The 23,142-nt window shown below is 32.4% G+C and overlaps 2 protein-coding genes across 3 annotated transcripts in view; one reads left to right on the forward strand and one right to left on the reverse strand.

Annotated features, from left to right (window-relative positions):
- LOC115881443 (integrin beta-PS) overlaps positions 1 to 22,223 on the forward strand; it is a 36,363-nt gene extending 14,140 nt beyond the window's left edge. For both annotated transcript variants that reach the window (XM_030898918.1, XM_030898919.1), the window contains exons 12-14: positions 19,892 to 20,025; positions 20,091 to 20,243; positions 20,802 to 22,223. In XM_030898918.1, coding sequence (XP_030754778.1) covers positions 19,892 to 20,025; positions 20,091 to 20,243; positions 20,802 to 20,870 — 356 coding nt within the window. In that variant the 3' untranslated portion in view covers positions 20,871 to 22,223. The remainder of the gene's footprint in view (positions 1 to 19,891; positions 20,026 to 20,090; positions 20,244 to 20,801) is intronic.
- Positions 1,648 to 17,910, reverse strand: LOC115881444 (equilibrative nucleoside transporter 1-like). Its single transcript, XM_030898920.1, has 9 exons — positions 17,600 to 17,910; positions 13,709 to 13,917; positions 10,450 to 10,726; positions 8,375 to 8,425; positions 8,097 to 8,279; positions 6,793 to 7,077; positions 6,179 to 6,264; positions 3,103 to 3,299; positions 1,648 to 1,816 (listed from the first exon to the last, which is right to left on the reverse strand). The coding sequence occupies exons 2-9, from the start codon at positions 13,814 to 13,816 to the stop codon at positions 1,705 to 1,707; spliced, it is 1,299 nt and encodes a 432-aa protein (XP_030754780.1). The 5' UTR covers positions 13,817 to 13,917; positions 17,600 to 17,910; the 3' UTR covers positions 1,648 to 1,704.
- Positions 22,224 to 23,142: the final 919 nt, after the last annotated feature.

Consider the following 23,142-nt stretch of genomic DNA (forward strand, 5'->3'; position numbering starts at 1 on the left):
TAAATAAACAACAATATATTTTATACGTCGACTTGACGAGTACGTCCCCGCCCACTCATTTTATTGGCTACTTGCAAATTTGTCGAATTTTTATTGATGGGACACGTCGTCTAATTTTTTACGAAAAACATCGAGAGAATATCGTTTTCCCTCTCACGGATACCCCGTAGCTACAGAACGGACAGACGTACTGTAGATTATACCGAATAAACTTTTAGTCACGTGATTAAGCTTGACCGGCACAGCGTTGCCCACATTTACAGATATTCTTTTAATCAAAATATTTTAGAAAACAAAAATAAATTAATTTTAAATATACCTTGCTGGCAACTGTTACTTTTGGGTCGGTATTTACATGTGTGGAAGTAAATCGCATAGGGATCTTATTAAGTTCGAGTGAGAGAAATCGACGGAATGCTGTTGCGGCATTGCCGGTACGCCTTTCCCTATCAAGTAAAGTAAAATCACGATCGCAAACCGCTTATTTTTCGAAAAGATAACTAGATAAAATCATTAGAAATGTTTCTGAGCATCTGAAATGGAATTATAAGGATATCTTTAAGGTGTCATTTTTTTTATAACGAGAAAACGTCAGTAATCCCGATAATTTAAAAACTCAACTTTTTAACACATAACGCCATAACTCAAGAAACACTTTAGATATTGAAACTTTTTTTATTAAGATAGGATCTTTTACAATATGTTTACATAAGAAAAATTCGATAAGGTTGTTTTTTTTCCATTCAAAAATTGTAACAACCCATCTATTTACTTTTTTGAAAAAACTACAGTTATTTCTAATAGATTTCGAGATATCGATTTTTGAATTCAGAGTTCTAATAGCCCGACCACTGTCGAAAACCAACTCAATTTCACTTATGTTTACCAAAAATGCAAAAGTGTTTCTAGCTTGCACTTAAAAATTTTCAAGCTATAGGGAAAATTACAACGACTTGTTAATAAATAAACAAATAAAGTATCACGAGACGTAATTAAATCGTGAAGCTAAATGCATGATGTACACCTTTCCCTAGAACTTTAAGTACTGACAGAGGTACTGATTCGGTCGACCGGTTAACTGCGACTAATCTGCTATATCCCCTTCCACGTCTCTTAGCAATGTGCACAGTTTCTCGATTCATTTCATACGTTTGGCAACGTGTTTACTGTTGTCTCTTTGTTCAGTACATTATAAACGCATTGTACTCTTCTTACATACGGAAATCTCGACCCAAGACTAACCTTTGCCAGCCCTTATTATAACCAGTTATTATTTACATTAAAGCTTAAAGTATCACAACACAATTCATTTAAACTAAAAACTGGTAATACAAAACTAAAGTGTTAATTCAATCAACTAATGCCATTTTTAGGAAATAGATAAATAAATATGGCAACGTGACATTTTTTACAGCAGAGCTATCACCTGAATCCCCAGCGAGAAATTTAAATTCCAGTAAGTGAGCCCGGCGCCTAATATATCCATGGTTGGCAACAATGAATTTAAAAATCGCGCACTTTTTTACTTAACTAAAAGTTTAATTGGTATCGCTTATATTATTATGTTCCCTCACGAAACGCCACTGATTGACGCACATTATCAAGAGTCTATTTATAAGCAATACTCGAAATAATAGACAAAAATAATCTCACTTCCTTAATAGTATTTATTTCTAATCTTAAAATTAATATTTTTTTTGAGACTCATACAATATGTACAAACATTAAAGATAGGAAGGAACACATTGCCGTTGAAAAAACTCCAGACAGTACAGTCATGACTGTAATTAGAGATTTTTCTTCGCCGTTTTGAGCACTAAAAAAAAGAATATAAAAAATTAGACTATTGGGGTCTAGAACACGATGAGAGATACGGGGTGGCTTAAATTAGGGTACAGTTGTCTGTTGGTGGGCCCAATGGTAAAATTTGTTTAGTAATTGAACTTATTCTTGTCATTTCCCGAAATATGGCAAACTGAAATTTCCGCTTTTCAGTTTTCATTTTTTAGAAGTTTATTTTGACAGAAAAATATGTAAAGACAGTCTCAAAGAAACTTTCTTAGCTTTATGTTTTGGTGACATGAAAAATCACTTAACACGGTTCATTTTTCTGAGACCATCATCAACTTTGTTTTTTTTAAATAGAGACCTGGCTTTTTAATTTCATTTATTAGAACCTTATAATCTCCCAAATGCAATGATTTATCGCACTTACCCGAAAAATGTTGCTTGTTTTTACACGCACGAAAGTGACCCGGTCCGTAAACCCATCCCCCTCCAACATATTGCCTAAAAAAAGTAAAGATTTCAGTTAACGTCTTCTTTTTGCTGCCAGGGCTAATCTGGACGGGGCCTACTTTGTTTACGCGGAATCCGAATCGCGGTCCTCGGTCATATCATGGTCAATGGCCTACCGACTTGACAAGTGTCTAAATCGACTCTTACTCACGAGATATCGGATCTCATCCGGCCTCGAACCGGCGCGGCGTGAATGAGCAGTGTGTGTCAATAGATTTTACACTTTTGCCTTTTTTGGACAACAGCACGATACAGAGTTTCGAACCGGTCACCCGTCCATCCACTAGTATCGCCTTACGTCGCTTAACTTCGGTGTTCTAATGGGAACCGGTGTTTCGACGTAGCTGGGCCGTTGCCCAAACATATTGCCTGTTATGAGAATATTCTTCATTATACATTTCTTGGGCAAGTGCGCTACATCATTGTATTTGGGAGATCATAAGCTTCTAAAAAATGAAATAGAAAACCCATATACGTATTTAAAAAAATAAAGATGATGGTTCCAGAAAAACGAAACCTCGTAAGTGATTTTGCACATCACTATGAAACTAAGAAAGTGTCTTTGAGAATGTATTTGTAGATTTTTTCTAACTGGTGAAAAATAAACTCTAAACTAAAAAATAAAAGTGAAAATCGGAAATTTCAGTTTCGCTGCCATATTCCCAGAAATTATAAAAATAAGTTCAATTGCTAAACGGATTATCACTAACATCACAATCACTAACAGGCAACTTTGCCCCAATTTAAGCCACCCTGTATCTCTTACTGTTTCCGGGATCCCAATGCTGAGTATGTATCGCTTACCTCGTAGGGACTGTAACAATACACAGATTAATAAGGTATCCATTCGAAAACATAAATAAAATCGTAAACATGACGTATGGCACGTCATAGAATAATACTGGTATGTGAAACCTTGGCTGGACGTTGCAATAAGTCAACAGCGGAATAAATCCTATCCTAAGGATCGCGATTGCTAACACCACCCATTCGTGGTTAGGCTGAAAGTTTATAACCAAAAAATTAGAGATCTTTTATTTATGGTTGGTTCATATTTTGAGTATTCTAACATTAACCCTAAGCAATTAACCTTAAAGCTTCATTCATAATTTCGAAATTAGTGGAATAAATTAGTGGTTTCAATTAGCGTAGAAGTTTCTGCCTCTAATTTCAATGTAAGCATTCAGAACGTGAAAATTAGTGGTAGTAATTTTCAGTGAGTGTAAAAAGTTAACAAACTATTAACTTTTGCCACCAATTACACTTCAAAATTTGCGAGCAATGTCATTTTGGCCTTTGATTGTCATACGTCAAGAGAAATTGTGGTTACAAATTAAAAGTTTGTTGTTTTATAAGCTAATTATTATGCTTTCTCTATGGATACATCTGGCTACCGCAATCTGTTGCTAGGATAATTTATTAATTTTTGATTGTATTTGTTAGCCATTGTGAATGATCATAAATTTTTAACTATAAGGTATATTAGAAACCACTAATTTATTCTGCTAATTTCAAGGTTCTGATTGAGGCTAAGGAAAGAGAAATTAAAGAAATAACTTCTCCTACTTGACATAAGAATATTCTAGTATGCGCTTGCGTTCATATCGCCACCTTCCATACGCAGTGTCGTATCTAACATTTTTACAGTAGAGCAAAAAAAAAAGTATTTTATTGTCAACTAACAGCGCTTTCAGATGGAGCGGACCGTCCGTCGTGTTTTTTCAAGATAGCCGTCAGACGAAATCATCCGGACGGAGCATACGCGACTATCTGAAATTGTTCATATAAACTCATGGTACTTGCTCGAAGTCGCGGACGATCCGCGACTTCGAAGCGCTGTAACAGTCCCCACAGTGTCGTAACTGAAAACTGTAACAGAAAAGGCTCTTATGCTATAGCAGACAAAATAAATGGCATATCTAACAAAAGTTAATTTTTCCATCAAACTAAAAGACATTTTTTTCGCTCTACTGTAAAATTTTTAAAGTGTTAGTTAGGACACTTTGTGTGGAAGGCGATGATATAAAACGCATGTTTTGAGTTAACCTAACTTTACAAATATTTTTAGAATTTAGAAAACTAGAGAGATTAATTTTCACAATGATTACATTCACTTGTATACTTGTATATAAATTTGTTAATAAATATTAGTCATTTCTAGACCAAAAAATAGATAATTATTAACATTTATAAACCGTCAAATTCAACACGTCAAATAAAATGCGCCAATTAATTTATATTAGGCACTAAGATTAAGAATATAAAATATGCCATATTTCTTAGGACCCGTTAGGGCTAAATCTAATGTTGAGATCGATGTGTTGGAAGCATGAACGCTAGCCTTCGTTAACGTTGATTCATATTCTTGGGATTAGGACTAATGTTAGTGTTATGGCGCGTTCTCACGACTCGTGTACTTGGCAAGTATTTTTTATTGGCCTACAGGGTCTGGCGGGAGTGCGGCGTAGTTCCTATGAATAACTTAGAAATTTTGTATAGATGCCCGGCGCACCCTGTATACCCTGTATACCAATTACAAATGTTTGTCAAGTACGCGAGTCGTGAGAATGCGCCTTTTGGATTAAGATCGGAACCACAAATTACCTATAACAGATGCGAAAGAAAGCGACTGCATCGGAAACCGCTCGGCAAACCCCATACGCCTATTGACTGGTGTAAATACACCAGTCGTTTAGTTCGGAAACCTATGCTGTGTCGTATTCGCTTGCTGGAATGACATAGTGCGTGGTTATATGTTTCTTTTTAAAAACGGGTGTAGGATTTTTGTTGAACTTTTGAACTGTTATTTCTAAGTTTTGGTAATTTGTATATCTTATTTAAAATGGGATACAAATGTGTTTATTTATAAGGAAAAAAAAATATTTATAGTGTAAAAAATTAATTTATTTAACAAAATTTAATTAAAAATGTGACAAAATAGTACCTTTCTATTGGTTCTATCGGACTTTTTTCGACTATATAAAACTTTATTTGTAAACTTTAATACATCAAATATTTTCAATCTAATAAATCATTTAATGATGTAAATAAGAGGACATTTCTCACATGGGTGGTCAAATTCTATAGTTTTCATTATATCAAACAGCCTCTGAGAAATGTTTTCAACTCAAAATGCCTTTAATTATGTTTGACTACATCAATTAAAAGGGTCTTCAAATACATCAATGTGATATTTGTCTAAAATTTGCAAAAGAATCCGAATCTCTGGATAACTCGAAATTATTTACCCATTTAAAAGCCTTTGATCATGAAAGTGGAAAAATTTGTTCATTTTATTTACTGGAAATGGAAAAATTATTTATATTAAATTTTGATGAGTTTTGCACTGAAGAAAACATTCAGAGGCTGTTTGATATAATGAAAACTATAGAATTTGACCACCCATGTGAGAAATTCCTCTTATTTACATCATTAAATTATTTATTAGATTGAAAATATTTTATGCATTAAAGTTTACAAATAATAAAGATTTATATAGTCGAAAAAAGTCCGATAGAACCAATAGAAAAGTAACTATTTTGTCACATCTTTAATTAAATTTTGTTAAATAAATTAATTTTTTATACTATAAATATCTTTTTTTTTTTCCTAATCTCCTACGAACTGATATAATATGACGAGCAATCTATTAAATTACTGTGAGATTATATGCCTCGATAACATATTGGTGCAGATTATTTTCACCCAAACAAATAATAACCCAAACTATACATTGATGCGGATTGTCTATGAATTCTTTCTGAAGGTCACAGAAACCTGAACGCGTAATTCGGTGTTCTTTCGCATCTGTTATAGGTAATTTGTGTCGGAACCATGAATTAATGAACCATTAATTTTTTTTGCTTAAATCAATTTTTACCTGTTTTATTTTTGTTGCCAAGTGTCTTCCAATTAAATCGCAAAGGTTTGCGACTAGGAATGTTACCACGGGGACAAAATAGAACTCTATAAATAGAAAGTTTACTATAAGTATTATCCTTGTATTGAGGATTAAGTGCGGTCCACACGGAACGACGTATCGAACGATTTGCTTGCGTTGATAAAACGTTACAGATAAAACGTACAGACGAAGCTATGTCCGCATTGCAACGACTAGTCGTTCAGTCTTTTGATTATGTCATATCATCATGGAGGAAACACTCCTTGTGGTTAGTTCTTGTTATTTGTTTAAACTTTTCAATAATAATCTTGTAGGCCTGATTTTTCTTTTTCCCTGTCACTGTATTCTTATTAGCTGACTTAAATTAAAATAAAACTCATAAACAAATCGTTGTGAGTCTCCACACGGTACGACTTCTGTGAAAACCGCGGAAACCTATGCCCATGAGTTCAAACTGTTAAATCTTCCGAGTTTGTGCACTCCTAAAATTTGTTCAAATTTGCTATCCACGCGCTACGTTTTATCTATAATGTTTTGTAGACCCAAGCAAATCGTACGATAAATTGTTGCTTCTGGAGGCTTAATGCACTTACCTGCCCATTTGTTATCACTAATTCCGTCACTAAGTTCAGCAACGACTAGTGACATCACACCAGGGTACATTATTGCGGTGGTACCGGACACTATAACCAATGAGATCATGTAGATTCTGGTGTTCTTCAAGGGATGTTTGGCTTTGGTCCACATCCTTACCAGGAATCTACGACTTGGTTGCACGGTATGTTCCATGGGATCGTTACCGACATGGTAGATGAAGTATTGCGAATTTTTTTTGGAATATGTGTAGATGGATAATGTCACACAGACCATTGCAGTACCTAGAAAAAAATATATTCCGTTATACATACCATCCTGGACACTTCGTCTACGTGGTCTGTATTTTAACGCATAGGATAGAGACTGGTTGAGATAAATGACCCGTTGACAGACAGAGAGACAAAATAAAAAGCGGCACACAGTATTGCCGGTTTTTAGCAGTGTAAGAAAATATGAGTAGAAAAAGAATAAACTATTTTAAAAAAATCCATGTATACTATTGAAATGAAGATAATATATCTAAGCTAAATGTAATCTATTACAGCTGTAGAGTAACTAATTGTGAAAAATAAAGTTCTAGTCCTAGATGCAACGTTTTTCACAAACGCCTACTTGTGCGGTTTGAAATTTTTATGCAAAATCCGGCAATACCGCATAGAAGAAATATGTATCAACCCAACTTTTATCTCTTTTTAATACATTTGATTTTCCATAAAGCTGTTTACATTACTGTCATACACGTTAAATTCCAGACCACGCATTTACGATGACCAGAATGGTATATATAGCAGTGGCCCACAGTGCACGCAAAGCAGGGTAGGCAAAAATTCGCGAAATGATAGACTAACATAATAAACAATATAATTATTTTACTCTAAATTGGGGGAAACATTTTTAAGATTTTGCATCACTGCCCAGGACGGCGGTCGACGCGGAAGAAATTAAATCACGCATTAATTCCTTATTCTATCTCTTTCTTACACATTAGCCTTCAAGTCATTGCGGTCTGAGGAGTACGTAGCAGATTCACTTTAATATCCCATTAGAGGCATATAAAGTAAATCAATCCGCCTTCACGTAAATCATATAGAGGGTTTTAATGAATAATATATTACATATATAGGAATTGTGCGATAACGGCAGTAATCAAAAATGATTTAAATATGTCTTAGGTAATCTCTACAATAAAAATAAGATAAAAAATGCTTATTCCGCATATTTCTTGGATTAGTAATGCGTTATAAAATAATGATATAAAAAAAGTTTTATAATCTGTTAAATTGAAATAAAAGAAACTTACCGATTCCAAAAAATATGAATCCTCCTAGCATGGGGGAATCACTGCTAAGACTGATGGTTATAATTTGAATTATAGCCGATATCACACCGCACAACGCTTGAGCTGTCAAAATGGCAGAGTAATATTCTGAAGGGAAATTACTGACCATCTCAAATAAGCTGACTATGATTACTGCACCGCAAACTGAAAACCATTGAAAGGAAAATTAGTCTGGATAAAGTTATATTTTGGATTTATGTCTATACATGGTTAAAAAGTTAATTTTTTCTACTACTTACTTCCTAAAAAACAAGCGATGCACATTACGATTAGGAAGAAGGCTATTTGAACTGCAAAAAAAATAGAAGTTAGATTATTTAATGGGGCTTTATCTTTGAATAAGAAGACTAAGGAAGGAGCATATCAAAAATCTTAGGTACACCGCGATGGGCCTCAAATATAGCCGACTTAAATTCCGGTTTATCAGTGTCGTTCTAATTTTATTTAAAAAATGTAAAACTATGATGTAGGGTAGACGTGGGGTAGACTCAATAATTTGTTGTTTTATTTTACGTTGTGAATAAATGTTGGTAGTTATTAAAATTGTTATAAAAATATATAATTCTAATAAAAATAGATAAGTTATAATAAGTATTTATTAACACAAACATCCGATACGCTACTGAAGCAGGTAAGTCAAATTAACGTATCTAAATTCTTTGACATCTAATCTTTGACAAGTAATAAATAAAAGCTAAAATGCAAGAAAAATATATAATTTAGTTAATTTAAGTGAATTTCATAAATGATTGGTTTACTACACGTATGTATATTATATAGTCACTTACTAGCGAAAAGTTGTTTCATTATTTCACTCAATTTTTGCCGAGATCTACCGCACGCTACACAACCAACTATTTTAGAGTCTTTTTCGATAAATCGCGATAGTGTCACTGTTAATTTAAGTTCTGCCACAATTTCCATCTAGATTTACTACCTTTATACAACTATCAGTAGTAGAATAAATAATAAATAACATAAAATAAGCTCCGTAAAGACTGACAAATCCACAAAATTTCAAATCAAATTCAAATGTGTCAAATGAATCGTCAAACAGAACTGTCAAGGATCCCCACCCTAGAGAGCTTTTATGGTGCCTTTTCCGCCCACCATGCATGAATACATGGATAGCATTATGCTCCTTCCTTAGTCTTCTTATTCAAAGGGCTTTATACAGAGTGTTCAAGTGCGGTCCAGACTTAACGACTTATCCTACGATTTGTGGACCGCGCTTTAAGTTATTAAGGTTGCTTTCTTAGGACAAGATCAGGGCTAATAGCACAGTATATGCTTGGTTCATTCTCCGCCGGTGCTGCCACTACCGGAGAATATCGTAAACAACTAGTACTTATAAATACACGGGTTTCAATAGCGAGAATACGAAAAATGTATTATTTAATTATTCTAAAAGTATTAAATAATAATAATTTGTGAAAATTCTAAAAATAAAAATAGAAAAGTAAATATTTTGATTTCTTCATAAGGTCTAACTAGTATTATAATTTAGTATTCCAGTTAAAAAAACTTTTTGGATGAGTTCAACTACGGTAGCGAGCATAGTTTTAATCACCGATTTTGCTAGAGGGGCATGTTCCTAAAACATCTAATCACTAATTGATTAAAAAAAGTATACCATTAATATTGCAAATTATATTTTATCCTCTCATAGTATATGTCTATTTAATTTTTTGATTATGTGACGAGCACTTTGTTTACTCACTTGTTTCGTCGAACTGCTTGAATTCATTTTTGTTTTTGATAAAATCGGTGTGAGAAACTATGAAGCTATAAAATGTTGTTTCGGGAGAGTTCAATATCCGGGAAAGTTGAGTTATTGAATGTTATTGCACCCAACAACACCATAATTACGCTCTCCTTTACGCGTTAACATTCTTTCTGCAATTTTATTAACATTTGAAATTGTCACAACAAAACACGACGGCTAGTTCTAATTTTTTTCACTTATTTTTTACTACCCGAAACAGCGTTACATCACACAAACCACGTACCTGGGTGTTTTATAGTCTCAATAACTGCACTAGCAAAAAACTAAAATAATTAAATATTATGACAAAACCACGATTTCAATATTATTTTAATGCGATCGACATGACGGCGGCTGAAACAGGTACTGATAATTTCTAATTTTTGCCGTCGAAGCGCTGCGGTCGGAATTTGTTGAAATCAACTGAAATACACCAAGCCTATACAGAATAATTATTTCTTATTCTGTGTTAATAGCGTGACAATTAGTTACGATATTTTTTATGTGATCATCCTAAACTAGCAAGATAATATAGAGAATTCTACTTACAAGTATCTGTGACGATATTGACAAATATCAAATTGACAATATAGAATACCAAGGAACATAGTAGGGCAGCTGTAATACGTTTTTCTGGTGGGGGTAGTTTTTTGGAATAGGCCGCGGTCAGCACTATGAACACTATGAGAGATAACTGCGTGATGATATAGTACGTTGCCACGAAGCTGGCCTGTAGCGTATTCCTTTCGGTGGGGGGTCCAGGAAATATGTCTGGATCGGTAACGGGACTCCTAATTCCGACATATCGGAATTTGAACAGCCAGTACTAAAAATCAATATGGTAACAATTAATTTTAAGATCGTTAATAATTAACATATTTTTGTACACTTTGTTTAGTTTTTCTCTTAAGTTAGTTTTTACTAGTCAAGTCAACTGACCAAGAATTAATTTCATTTAAATTTAATTTGACCATCTAAATTCGATAAATTTCAATTGTTCAGATGGGTTGATTCATGTCTCAGTTGACTATGGTTTAACTTTTGGTGTTTCTAAAATGACGTCGAAGACGCCAGAAGAAATTCTGTGAAATTTATTAATATTTATGAAAAATATAAGATGTATAAGTCCGAAATAAAAAATTAGAGAAAGAAAAGTAATTTCTAACTTATGCCTAGGAGAAATAGTGTTACGCATTAATATTTCTTGTTTTTTAGGGTTCCGTACCTAAAGGGTAAAAACGGGAACCCTATTACTAAGACTTCGCTATCCGTCCGTCTGTCACAAAGGTCTATCTTATGAACCGTTATAGCTAGACAGTTGAAATTTTCACAGATAATGTATCTGTTACGCTCAATAGTCGAATTCGGGCAATGCCCGAAAAAAATACGCATATCTAGTTTTGAGCAAGAAATATTTCCCAAACCCGAAAAACCAACCAACCAGTGAATTAACACCCTCCAAATAACCACCCTAACCAACTCGCCAAATAACTAAACCAATCCAACCAAAAAGAGTGAAACCAATGCAATCAAATTACACTATAAGCAAAAAAAATAATCGAATAAAATTCATTTTTCGGGTTTGGGATATTTAAATTAGCAAGGAATCGATTTTGAGCAAAGAATATTTTCCTTGCTCAAAACTAGATTTGCGTATTTTTCTCGAATTTCTCGAATTCGACTATTGAGCTTAATATACGCTTATATTATATATATATATGTTGCCGCTATAAGAACAAATACTAAAAACAGAATTAAATAAATGTTTATAAATAAAAAAAGTACTTTCACTAAACTATCCTTTAAGTAAGAATTTTACACAGAATCTTACAAGTCCTCGGTGGCCGCGTAGTTAAAGCGTTAGGACTTTACGCTGCTATGACGTTGGAGCCGTAGTAAGGCAGGTTCGAATCCTAGTCAAGGCGACTTTTTTTAATCGTTTTTTTTTAAATTTTTACATATTTATTTTTACTTTTTACATATTTATTATTGATTAATACAATTTTTAGTAATGTGTTTCTTAATTTTTTTTTTAATTCAAAATTTCAGCTAAATCGGAAAAAAGTTTATAATAATATAGTGTCTAATGTTGTATAGATAATGAATGGTACGTGCGCGAGTCCGACTCGCACTTGACCATTTTTTTTTTAATTCTGGGTTCAACATTATCCAACAAAAAATTAAATTGGTGTGCATCGTTCCTTAAAATATTTGTGTAGTGTCTGGGATTTTCTAACTGTGGCTTAGGTATTAAATTATTAGATGTCCAACAGAAGTAATTAATAATATTTTGACCCAATATATACAAATCTTTTGTTTCTTTACAGTTAAATTTGACCATAGACTTAATAGAACCCTTTGTTCAATATTTCACAAGGTGAATGGTCTAGTTTCAGCATCTTCATAAAAACAATAAAAGAGTTTTAAATAAATACTATTTCTATTATACAGGGTGGTCCGAATTGTAATCCGTAAACTTGGGCAATATATTCGATATCCCAAAATGTTTCGATTCGGTGATACAGGGTGTAGAACTTTCATTTTTATTTCGTTTTTATGCAAAAAATTATTTTTCATGTAAAAAACACCCAGACAAAAATTTTCCTCCAAATGTCAGAAGTTAGTTCAGAAATTATTTGGAAAAACCTGAAATGAAACTGCTGCCCCCTGTATCTCCGATATGAAGCGTTTTAGGACATAAATCTATACAAACTTTTTTGCTGATTCTTATCTGTAGAATATGGATTACCCGGATTATATTCGGATCACCCTATATATGTATCACGAACCACCGAGAAGATAAATGACATCTTAAAATATATACTATCCAAAACATAAAAATGTAAACAACTGTGATGTCAAATTGAATTATGAAACTTGATAACTGACGTATATAAATTTTTCAATTCTCAGTTATTATGGATCATACTGAAACAAATTAATATCATATATCAATAGATAAAATCTTTAAATAAAAAAAAACTCACGAAAAAATCTTTATAATTTAATTAAATACCATAATTGTTGTAATTAATCATATACGATCTTTGTTAATAAACTTTTTTAATAAATAAGTGGCAACCTAGCATTTTTCTGTTTACATCTGGGGTGCAACTTTGTTCATGTTTCAAAGCGATAGTAAAGTAATTTGTAGCTTGAGGCACTATGTTCAGTAGCAACATCGATTCGTAGCGATATTCTGATTTCTCGCTTTGTGGCGAGGCGACTGCCTAGACATAGCCTAAACCGTGTCGCACACGTGTGCAAGAGTGTGATAGTGATATCATATTTCGCAGCATTTGAGCGACAATAGTTTTGCAATGAACATAGTACCGATCTGGCTTCGACATCGCTTCTAAACGATCGGTTGCTAACTTGAACAAAGTTGCACCCCTGGTTTGTAGATCTTGGGTACCTTGATTATTTTTCATATGGATATTCATAGCGTTACCGTCGTACTACGCTATAAGTTAAAACGAGGAAAAGTATCGTGAGAAGAACAACTATATAATATCCGTATTAAATAGGGATTAAAGCTTCATTGAGAACCTCGAAATTAATGGATTAAATTAGTGGTTTCAATGAGCGTAGAAATTTGTCCTTCTAATTTGAATGTAAGCATTAAGAACGTCAAAATTATTAGTAGTAATTTTCAATTAGTAGAAAAAGTTAAACTTTAGTTCTGCCTCTGTTATACTTCAAAATTTGCGGGCAATGTCATTTTGGCCTTTGATTATGAAAGTTCACAATAAGGCTTAAGACAGTATGATAATATTTTTTTATTATACTCTAGATTTTTTCAACTTACCGTACTGGCAGTAATGATAAAGTAGTTGGGTATAAAGGTAAGTATACCCAACAAATAAAATATACCATATGTAATATAGTATTTATCCGTAATATGGGGTATATTCATTTTCCACTCACTTCCAATGGAAAATCTGCTGTCATAATATCACACTAATATACATAATTATCTACCATATCCAAGTACATCTATAATTGTATTTTATTCATCTGAAACAAGAGCTTATATTACAAAAAAAACAGGGTCTGAAGAACCTTAGAGAAATAAGTTATCATAGAGATGCTCTCTAAAAAAATAAAATAATGCTTTTATTCTTACACATTTAATTGCATTTTAAATAACTACAACTAATTAATTCGTTTGTATTATCACTGAAAGCTGCTAAATTCACAAATGACTGATAAGAAGAAAGGTGATATAGATAAAATGCCATAGGCATGAGAGTAGTAGGTATTCGTTTAATCTCATAGTATTACAAACTGAAATTGCTGTGTCAATATTTTCATTCTTTTGCTTTCTTAATATTTCAAAGGCTGGGATTATCTTTAATTATTTTTAATCATCAGGCGTTTTTTTTTCGTGGCTTAATTCTAGACTTAGGCTAAAACTGGAATTTTATTGTTTATGATGATTTTTTGCGGTTAGGATGATGTCTTGCGGTAGATGAAGATTGTATGGGATGGAGGAAGTTAATCACCACGACCTTACACGACCTATTATGTATCCCCTTTCTTGGGTTATAACTCATACAGTCTCAGGCCTACAGTATCTGAGACGGTTGTACAGAGGGTAGTTCTCCATCTCCGATATCAATCGTACAAAAGTTATGGCACGAATGGTTGTCATCTCGGCGTACTCAGTGATGAAGTGTTTTGGTATTTCCCCACACAATCTGCATTCGCCCTTGTTTCTTAGCTTCAATCTTTTGAGGTGTTCATTGAGGAGACAGTGTCCTGTTAAAAACCCCATGACAATCCGAAGATTGTTCTTACTTAAATCAAGGAAAATCTTTAGTTTTTCTCAGTCCTGAGAAATTTCTTCGAGTGTCTTAGACCGTTGCAAGATAGGCAACCATTTGTTTATTTACGCTGGTTTATGTAGATTTTATTATTTTATTTTTATATTAGGTTAATGAAAAACGGCAAAACTCCAGGGCCTGATGATATGTATTCGGAAACGTTCCACTTAATTAAAGAACAAAACTTAAAAACTCTAGTACAGCTTTTCAATAACATCTATGACACCGGTCACATTCCTGAAGACTGGCTTCGTTCTACGTTTATCACGCTACCCAAGTCAAGTAACGCAACTTCGTGTAAAGAGTATCGTCTTATTAGTCTAATGAGCCACTTTCTTAAGCTCTTTCTACGGGTGCTGCATACAAGACTACAGAAAATGTGAGGAAGTAAGTGGAGAAAGTCAATTTGGATTTTTTTTTGAACGGCTACAACCTAACCTCCTTATATCATACCTCAGAGACTTGGGACTTGATGGAAAAGATATAAGGCTCATCAGTAATTTGTATTGGAACCAAAACTGAAATTCGTATACATAGCGTGGGAGTAACTGAAGATTTTGAAATAAAAAAGGGGGTAAGGCAAAGGTGTATTCTGTCTCAAATGTTGTTCAATTTATATGTGGAAAGAGCATTCACTGAGTCATTCTCCGATAGTCCCATTGGTTTGAAAATAAATGGCATTCCAATTAATAATATCCGATTCCGATATGCGGATGATACAGTGATATTGGCAGACAATGCAAATTATCTCCAAATCCTTCTAAATAAGGTTAACAATGAAAGCCAAAGACTGGGTTTAAACATAAATGCTACAAAAACTGAATTTATGGCTGTTAGCAGAAACAATATTCCGAACACCAGAATTTACTTAAATGGAGCATCAAGCAGGCTACACAATTTAAATATTTGGGATGCATGGTTAACGAAACGTGGGGTCCAGATCAGGAGATCAAACAAACAAGATCTATTTTTCTGAGACTGCGAAGGACTTCCAAGCACTCCAAGTCGCTGCAGTTAATAGAACCATCTGATGAGGAAGAAAAAGATGAACGCCTACGCAGGAATCTGCACGGCACCTTAAGAAGAAGATGTAGATTTTCTAATTTGTGTTTTGTGTAGATAATTTATATTCAGTTTGTATTTTTTCAAGCACATTGCATTGACACAAAAGCAATTTAAATGCTGTCTATAACCTTCAGTTTGATCGTTACAATTCTAAAGCTACGCAAATTACGACAAACGCGTTGTAGTATTTGAAAGAAAGCAAAAGTGTTAATAAATATCAAATAAAGTGTATAATCATTAATTATAGAAATAAGAAACCAACCTTTTGGTCAATTTTGTGGCACAAAACATGTCCGAGATGTAGCTGGCGTTATCGTCAGCCTGCCCGAGAATTCCCAGATTTAGTTTAGCTCTGCACCGCTGGGCGCTGATAGTCGATTACAGTAACACCGGATAAAGAATACTGTACCGTAGCAGACCGAAGTTAACGCAATTATGATCGCTGTCATTTTATATGTAAAATTATATGAGGAATGTCATTGATGTTCATTTAATAACTATCGCTGACGACGTTTTTTTTTTCGATCATATAGTATTTAAATTATGAAATTCTTCATCTGTGCAGATGCGTGTCACCAAAATTTAGTTTGCGTGTCAACACTGACACGCGTGTTACAAGTTAGCTATCTACTAGGGTATTCTTTCTTCTTTCTCATAGATAGTTTTTTTTGTTTTAAATAAAATTAGAATTGCACTAATAAACCGGAATTTTAGTCAGCCATATTAGGTCCCCATCGCGCTCACCATAAGTTTTTTGGTATGCTCCTTCCTTAATTGTTTTATTCTTAGTAAATTAAGTCAATCTTTTAGACCATATTTTATAATAAAATTTACACACTACCTGATTTTTGATTTAAACTTTTTTTAAAAAATTACAATATTTACGGACATAGCTATTGGCTAAAATATAATCACCCTGTGCACTGTTTGTTTCTCAATTTTATGTAACTTTTATTTATAAAGGGACACAAAAAAATACGCCTATAAATATCTTCCTTGTTTACAACACTTAATCTCATTTAGTATTTTCTTGATTTATTGCATCAAAAATACGTATTTTTTCAAAGTATTATTCGCGTCAAATTCAATTTATGCTTCACCTGATAAATCTTTTATCGCAAAACAGTTGTCTTTGTACATCCTATATATAAATTATTTGATCGTATCGTTCACAGCACTTAAAATTCCGGGAGATACAGAAAAATCGAAATATTTTCCTAAACCAGCATTTCTCATATTTTTTTGAAATTCTTTTTAAAACTACGTCAATTCAATTAAAAGTTCATTAAGAAATATCAGTGGCGTGCTGTGGAATTCAAAGCAGGGTAGATGAAAATTGTCAAGATAATAAAATAAAAATAGCATAAGTAATCAATATAATTATTTTTTACCCTAAATTGGGGGAATTTTTTTCAGATTTGGCATCACTGCGGAGCACAGCCACCGACAAAATTAAATCACGTCTTACTTCCTTATTTTATCTTGTTCTTACACATTGGCCTTCCAGTCATTGCGGTTTGCGAAGTACGTGAAAGATTCCCAAAGGCACAGCCTTTATGGGAAATAGTGTTATATAGAAATTGCGCGCTAGATCCGCAATTATAATATCCGAATAGTGTTATATAGAAATGATCACTAGAATAAAAATTAGATGAAAAATTCTTAATGCGAATATTTGCTGTATTTGTAATGGTTTATAATGTAATGATATAAAAATGAGATTTTATGATTTTGTCTGGGGTAGGCAACGCCTTTTTGCCTACGTTATGTGAAATGTAAAAAAAGTTTTTTTTTTATTTGAAACTTACTTATTATAATAAGGTTATTGGGGAGTATAGAGTATTTAGTGGTCTCCAAACTATTTTAGAAAATTATCAATGTTTTCGGAAAAAAGTTCATGAGTACACTAAAAAAACACGCGTTATAGTTTTGTTATTGTGTTCAGTTTTGTGGAATAATCGATTACATGATGTTTTACGCACTACATATCATTCTAAGAACACCAAAGCGACTGATTAGTTGGTTCGAGTGATATTTTGATAAGCTAGATATCGTTCGGCACTTTAGATTACGAATAAAAAGAAATTCCGTAAATTTTTCGCTAAATTATTCGCCAAGGTTACACGTACCTTACAAGACACCTTTATTATACCTTGGTGGCGTGATTGAAATAGTCTGATTTTTTTAATAGTATTTGTGGAATTTAAATTCTAAGAATTTGATCTTGTTTCTTAATTGGTTGATTGTAGACTGTTGCACTTAGGAAGCGGTTATATTGTATGGGAATAAGTTCTTACGAATTCATCCGACCAGCTGTGACTGTGCCACTACGGTCTGTGTACATTAGGGTCTGTGCACATTAAGTGTCTACATTAAAACTAAAAGAATTTTGGACTTCCATTGTCAATATTTATTTTTGCTTTATAGACAATGGTAGCTCTTTTGGCCATAACGCTCATAGATTTATAAAGTAACTAGATTGTCAACAAACTACATTCTGTGAAGGAATTTGCATAAGTCGCTCAGTTAGCTCTGCTCAAGCGTAATGCGCAAGCCTGGATTTTGAATTATCGATCGAATAACTAGACTAAAGACTAGACGAATAGAGAATAAAAGACTAGACGCTAGCACATTTAACTTGTTTATGAAAATAGCATTTTTTAGCTTGTTTATAAAAATAAAAAGTACAGAATATATTACATTTAAGAAAGCTCATCACAAAGCATATAAAAAAAATCACAAAGCATATAAAAAAAATACAAGGTATGCCGTTTAAGAAAACATAAGTCCGGTGGGTCGCATTTCAAGAATGACATCTCTCAGCGGAAAACTAGTTACGCCACTGGATTCCACGTGAAAAGCTTCACAGAACTCAGTTTTCACCTTTTCTATATTATATAATAATCGAGATACGAAGGGGGTAAAAAATGTTTTCACCTTTTCGATAACTTATAAGATAACCAAGATACGAGGGGTGTCGGAAACTACAACAATTTCAAATTCGTCCTGTGTTTAATAAACTAACAATGCTAGGACAAATCTGTGTGTAGCATCTTTAGTTTTATAAAAAAGTAGCATGGTAATGCGAAAACCGCTTCTCTTTGTAGCTTTACTCATAAACGGGAAACCCTGTAAAACACGCGAAAATGGGAGACCCTGTACAATTTTACATCTAACTGGAATGTTGTGTAAACCAAAAAAAGGTTTATTGGTATGCTAGAAAAATAATTGAAATTCTCCTAAATATTTGCTTGGCATTTATAAAACCGTCTATTATGATAATAATAAATGTTATAAATACCTACTAGAATGAAATAAATTTCAAAAATCTCAATTACCGTCGATTTTAGCAAATATTTATAACTCCACAATAAAACGAAAAAGTATTAGCAAAAAAAAATACGATACGTTATCTCAAAGCAAATAAGAAAAAAATTCATTAAACCCCATTTTAAGAAACAACAAATAAAATTGTTATTCGGGCGTGTTATACATTTAATTGCCTTTGTGCATTTTATCTTGTTTCCTGTAGATTAAATGCCACATACGTATGGCTGCCACGACGCCTTATTTATATACGTCATATTAAATAAATACCAGAATGTATACTAGGGTCTATCGATAATACCTTTTTTTCAAACGTAACAAAAGTATTATTTTTTGACATGACTGACCGTATAAAAAAGTCATTTTAACGCCTAGGTATAAAAGTAAAGCACTTTTACGTCTAAGCACAAAAGTACGTAAATATATTATTAAACTAACACAAAGTGTCAAATTCAACGAGTGTAACCATAGTTTCTCGGTATATAATTACTTACAGAAAAAAAAGTATAATTTTTAGTTCTAATATAACAATATATTATTGTTTCTGCGAGTATGAGATGGCATTTCTCAGTTTTATTTCATTCTAAAACAAGAGTTAAAAGTCCCCATACACTTCGGTTATTTTGCACGGTTTTAACCGAACGGACGTCCCGCTCAATGTTCAGTTAAACAAAAATAAAATAAAAACTCAATGAAATATATTCCATAATGTATCGAATGAATAAAAAAATTAGTTTAAAATTAGCGAATATTAAAAACTTTTATTGTTGCAGCTATCGAAGAAAATAACGAATATTTGTGCCATTATACTGACGAAGATCACTGCCAATTCACATACGTTTATTACTACGACATCGAAAGAAAATTGCACATTAGAGCACAAGAAGAGAGAACATGTCCTCCAGAGGTAATTAAAAAAAGCATCAAATTAAATATAAACCTGTAAAAATAGAAATTAACTTTTTTTCTTAGGTATTCGTATTGGGCATAGTTTTTGGTGTCATAGCTGCCATTGTTCTGATCGGAATGGCCATATTACTTCTCTGGAAATTGCTTACCACCATACACGACAGGAGGGAATTTGCTAGATTTGAGAAAGAAAGAATGATGGCTAAGTGGGATACTGTAAGTAAAAAAAATGTTACCGTGAATTTTTACGATCTGTCAATATTTTAGAATATTTTGAACAGTCCCTGTATATTAATTTTTACGTTTTACAAATATTTTATGTTTACTTAATCTAACATATTAACACCTGTTTTCATAAATATTTTGACTACAGCTGTGTAAAGCCTAGTCTACACAATACGTTTTACCTGTAAGTTAAAACGGATTAAAGACTAGCGTATACACTGGAAGTTTTAACTGCGGTTTTATCAATTATTTCTTTGCGTTTGGTGAAATTGAAACCAAAAAACATGGAATTTTACTACAAAATTATATTTAAGGTTTATTATATTTCATTTGCAAACTCTGTAAAGCTAATTGTGAGAATTGAATCATTTGGCATAATCATTAAATATTGTTAAACAACATTACATTAAAAAAATTATTAACACTTATTACACATAACAAACTATTAAAAATCGCTTAAATCGTCCCTGGTGTCACATCCCTTGTTTGGCACCAAAAACATGGCGGTTTATATTTTTTGGTTATTGATTTACTGGTTATTTTTTCTAGGGTGAGAATCCAATTTACAAGCAAGCCACATCGACCTTTAAGAATCCAACCTATGCAGGCAAAGGTTAAAATAAACCTTAAGATAAGTATAAAAAAGAAGAGAGAAGAATCTTAACAAGAAAAAATGCAATCGTTTTGAAAAAAGAAACGCATTTTAACCATCTAGTAAATATTCGTTCATTGATATTCATATATTTCATCATTAATTTCATAAAATTTTATTTATTTATATAAATTTTGACATTTTAACCTCGAATCTCTTTTTACTACCCTTAATACTTAAATTAATATCTTCTGTGTTTTTTGTAAATTGTTCTTATTTATACTTTATAACAAAATTAAAAAAACAGCACTAATTTTCTTTCGAATAATTAAACATAATTGTGTTTATTGCCATATATTAATAAACTACACTGTGATCGATTTAAAACGCCGTCATAGTAAGCACTAAGAAAAAGATATGACACACAAGAACATAGGGGACAAAAACACAATTTTTTTAACTAGGAGCTGCTACTGGTTCAGTTAACTGCAATACGTTATTTCTGTGCCTACTCTGACGTTAGTTTTATTCAACCACACTGTACTTATTTAGCCTGGATGCACACAGAAAAAGCAAAACAGTTTTAATCAAAATCGTTTTAGGCTAAATGTGTTTTCATGTGATGCTTCAACGCAGATTAAATGGGCTAACGCACCCCATAGAGTCGCGAGCTTTAAGACTCGTTTAAGCTCGTTTAGTCACAGACAGGCTCGACATCGAGCTCTGGATCGTTGTTTTATGATAAAACATTTTTAGTCACCGTGCGTTCCATATCTGCTGCCGTGTATACTAACTGTAAATAAATCATTTTGCTTCTCTTCGAAACATAATGTTTTTATAAAAGAGAAAAACGTTTTTACTAAAACAGTTTTGTTTTTTCTGTGTGGGTCTAGCCTTAGATGTTAAGGATAAGATGAATTAAGGATAAAATACCGTATGATCGAAAAAAAAAAAAATGACGTCAAGTGGCTTGATGACATCGATCGTCATTTTCTAGGCCAATTATGACGCTGTTTTTTCGGTCGTACGAGATTTAGTATTTACTTAAACTGAATCTGTAACCTGTTCATTTTTGGCGATTAAAATTGTCTATGCAATTGATGAATTATAAAAATGATCTAGGTATAGTTAAAGATATATTTTAAAAAAAAAATCGAATATGACTAATTTTAAGTTGATGACAAAGTGTCTAAAAAATGTAGTCAATGTGCCTAATTAATTATAGTGTCTTAAAAAGAAGACTTATTAATACACTAATATTTTTTAAGAGATATATTTTTACTGATCTGATAGTTGTAGCCGTCGATTTGCTAGTTTTATTTACAAAATATTTTGTAATCGTTGTTAGTTACGTATTAAATATTTAGATAACACCCAAATTTTTTTTGTTTTTATTGTGTAAATTGTTATATTTTTATTCACCGGTTGTCAAATTTTGATTAGTTGCTGGATTAATATCAGGATTGACCTAATTTTTACACGTAAAAATTAGTTGTTTACGTGTAAAAATAGTTTTTTACATGTAAAAAAATAAAATACTCCTTCAAAATAGTCAAGTTCCATTAAAAATACTTTTTTCTGTCAATGATCCAATTTAATTTGTTTCCATATATTTTATTTTTATTCTCTATTGATATTATTTTTTTTTATTTCGTTTAGAAATCAAAATTTATGCCGAAAGTATATTGTCTTTACAAGAGGAAACATTTTTTTATTATTGACATTTTGAGAAAAATACATTCTTCATAAATAATTTTGCTTGTTCTAAGATGGTTAATCCCGTTTATATTTTTCCAAATTTCCATACCGTTTTAGAGAAAATTAGAAAAAAAAACATGAAAATATGACTGAATTTTTCTTCCCAAAAAAAAAATTCCCAAATATCAAAACGCGTTTCTATGGTAATGTAATTCTAACCTAACCAACGTCATATTTTTTGCTGTTTTAAAATGTTAAAGAAGCACAAAATTTATTTAGTTCAACGCTACGGAAAGGGTGATAATGGCTAGCAAAAAAATGACGTTAATCAAAATTAATAATAACCATCTATCAAAGAATGAAATCGAAATTATATTACCATAAAACGTCTTTTTATTTTTAGGGCTTCTACCATATTTTCATGTTTTTTCTAATTTTCTCTAAAACGGTATGGAAATTTGGAAATGTGTAAACGGGTCTAACCATCTTAGAACAAGCCAACATTTTTATGAAGAATGCATTTTTCTCAAAATGCCAGTAATAAAAAAGTTTTTCCTCTTTAGACAATCCGACGACATACTGTAGGTTAGAAAGAGAAAT

This window comes from Sitophilus oryzae, unplaced genomic scaffold (assembly GCF_002938485.1).
Source record: "Sitophilus oryzae breed Bouriz unplaced genomic scaffold, Soryzae_2.0 scaffold_1720_pilon_pilon, whole genome shotgun sequence".
In the NCBI taxonomy this organism is placed as follows: domain Eukaryota; kingdom Metazoa; phylum Arthropoda; class Insecta; order Coleoptera; family Curculionidae; genus Sitophilus; species Sitophilus oryzae.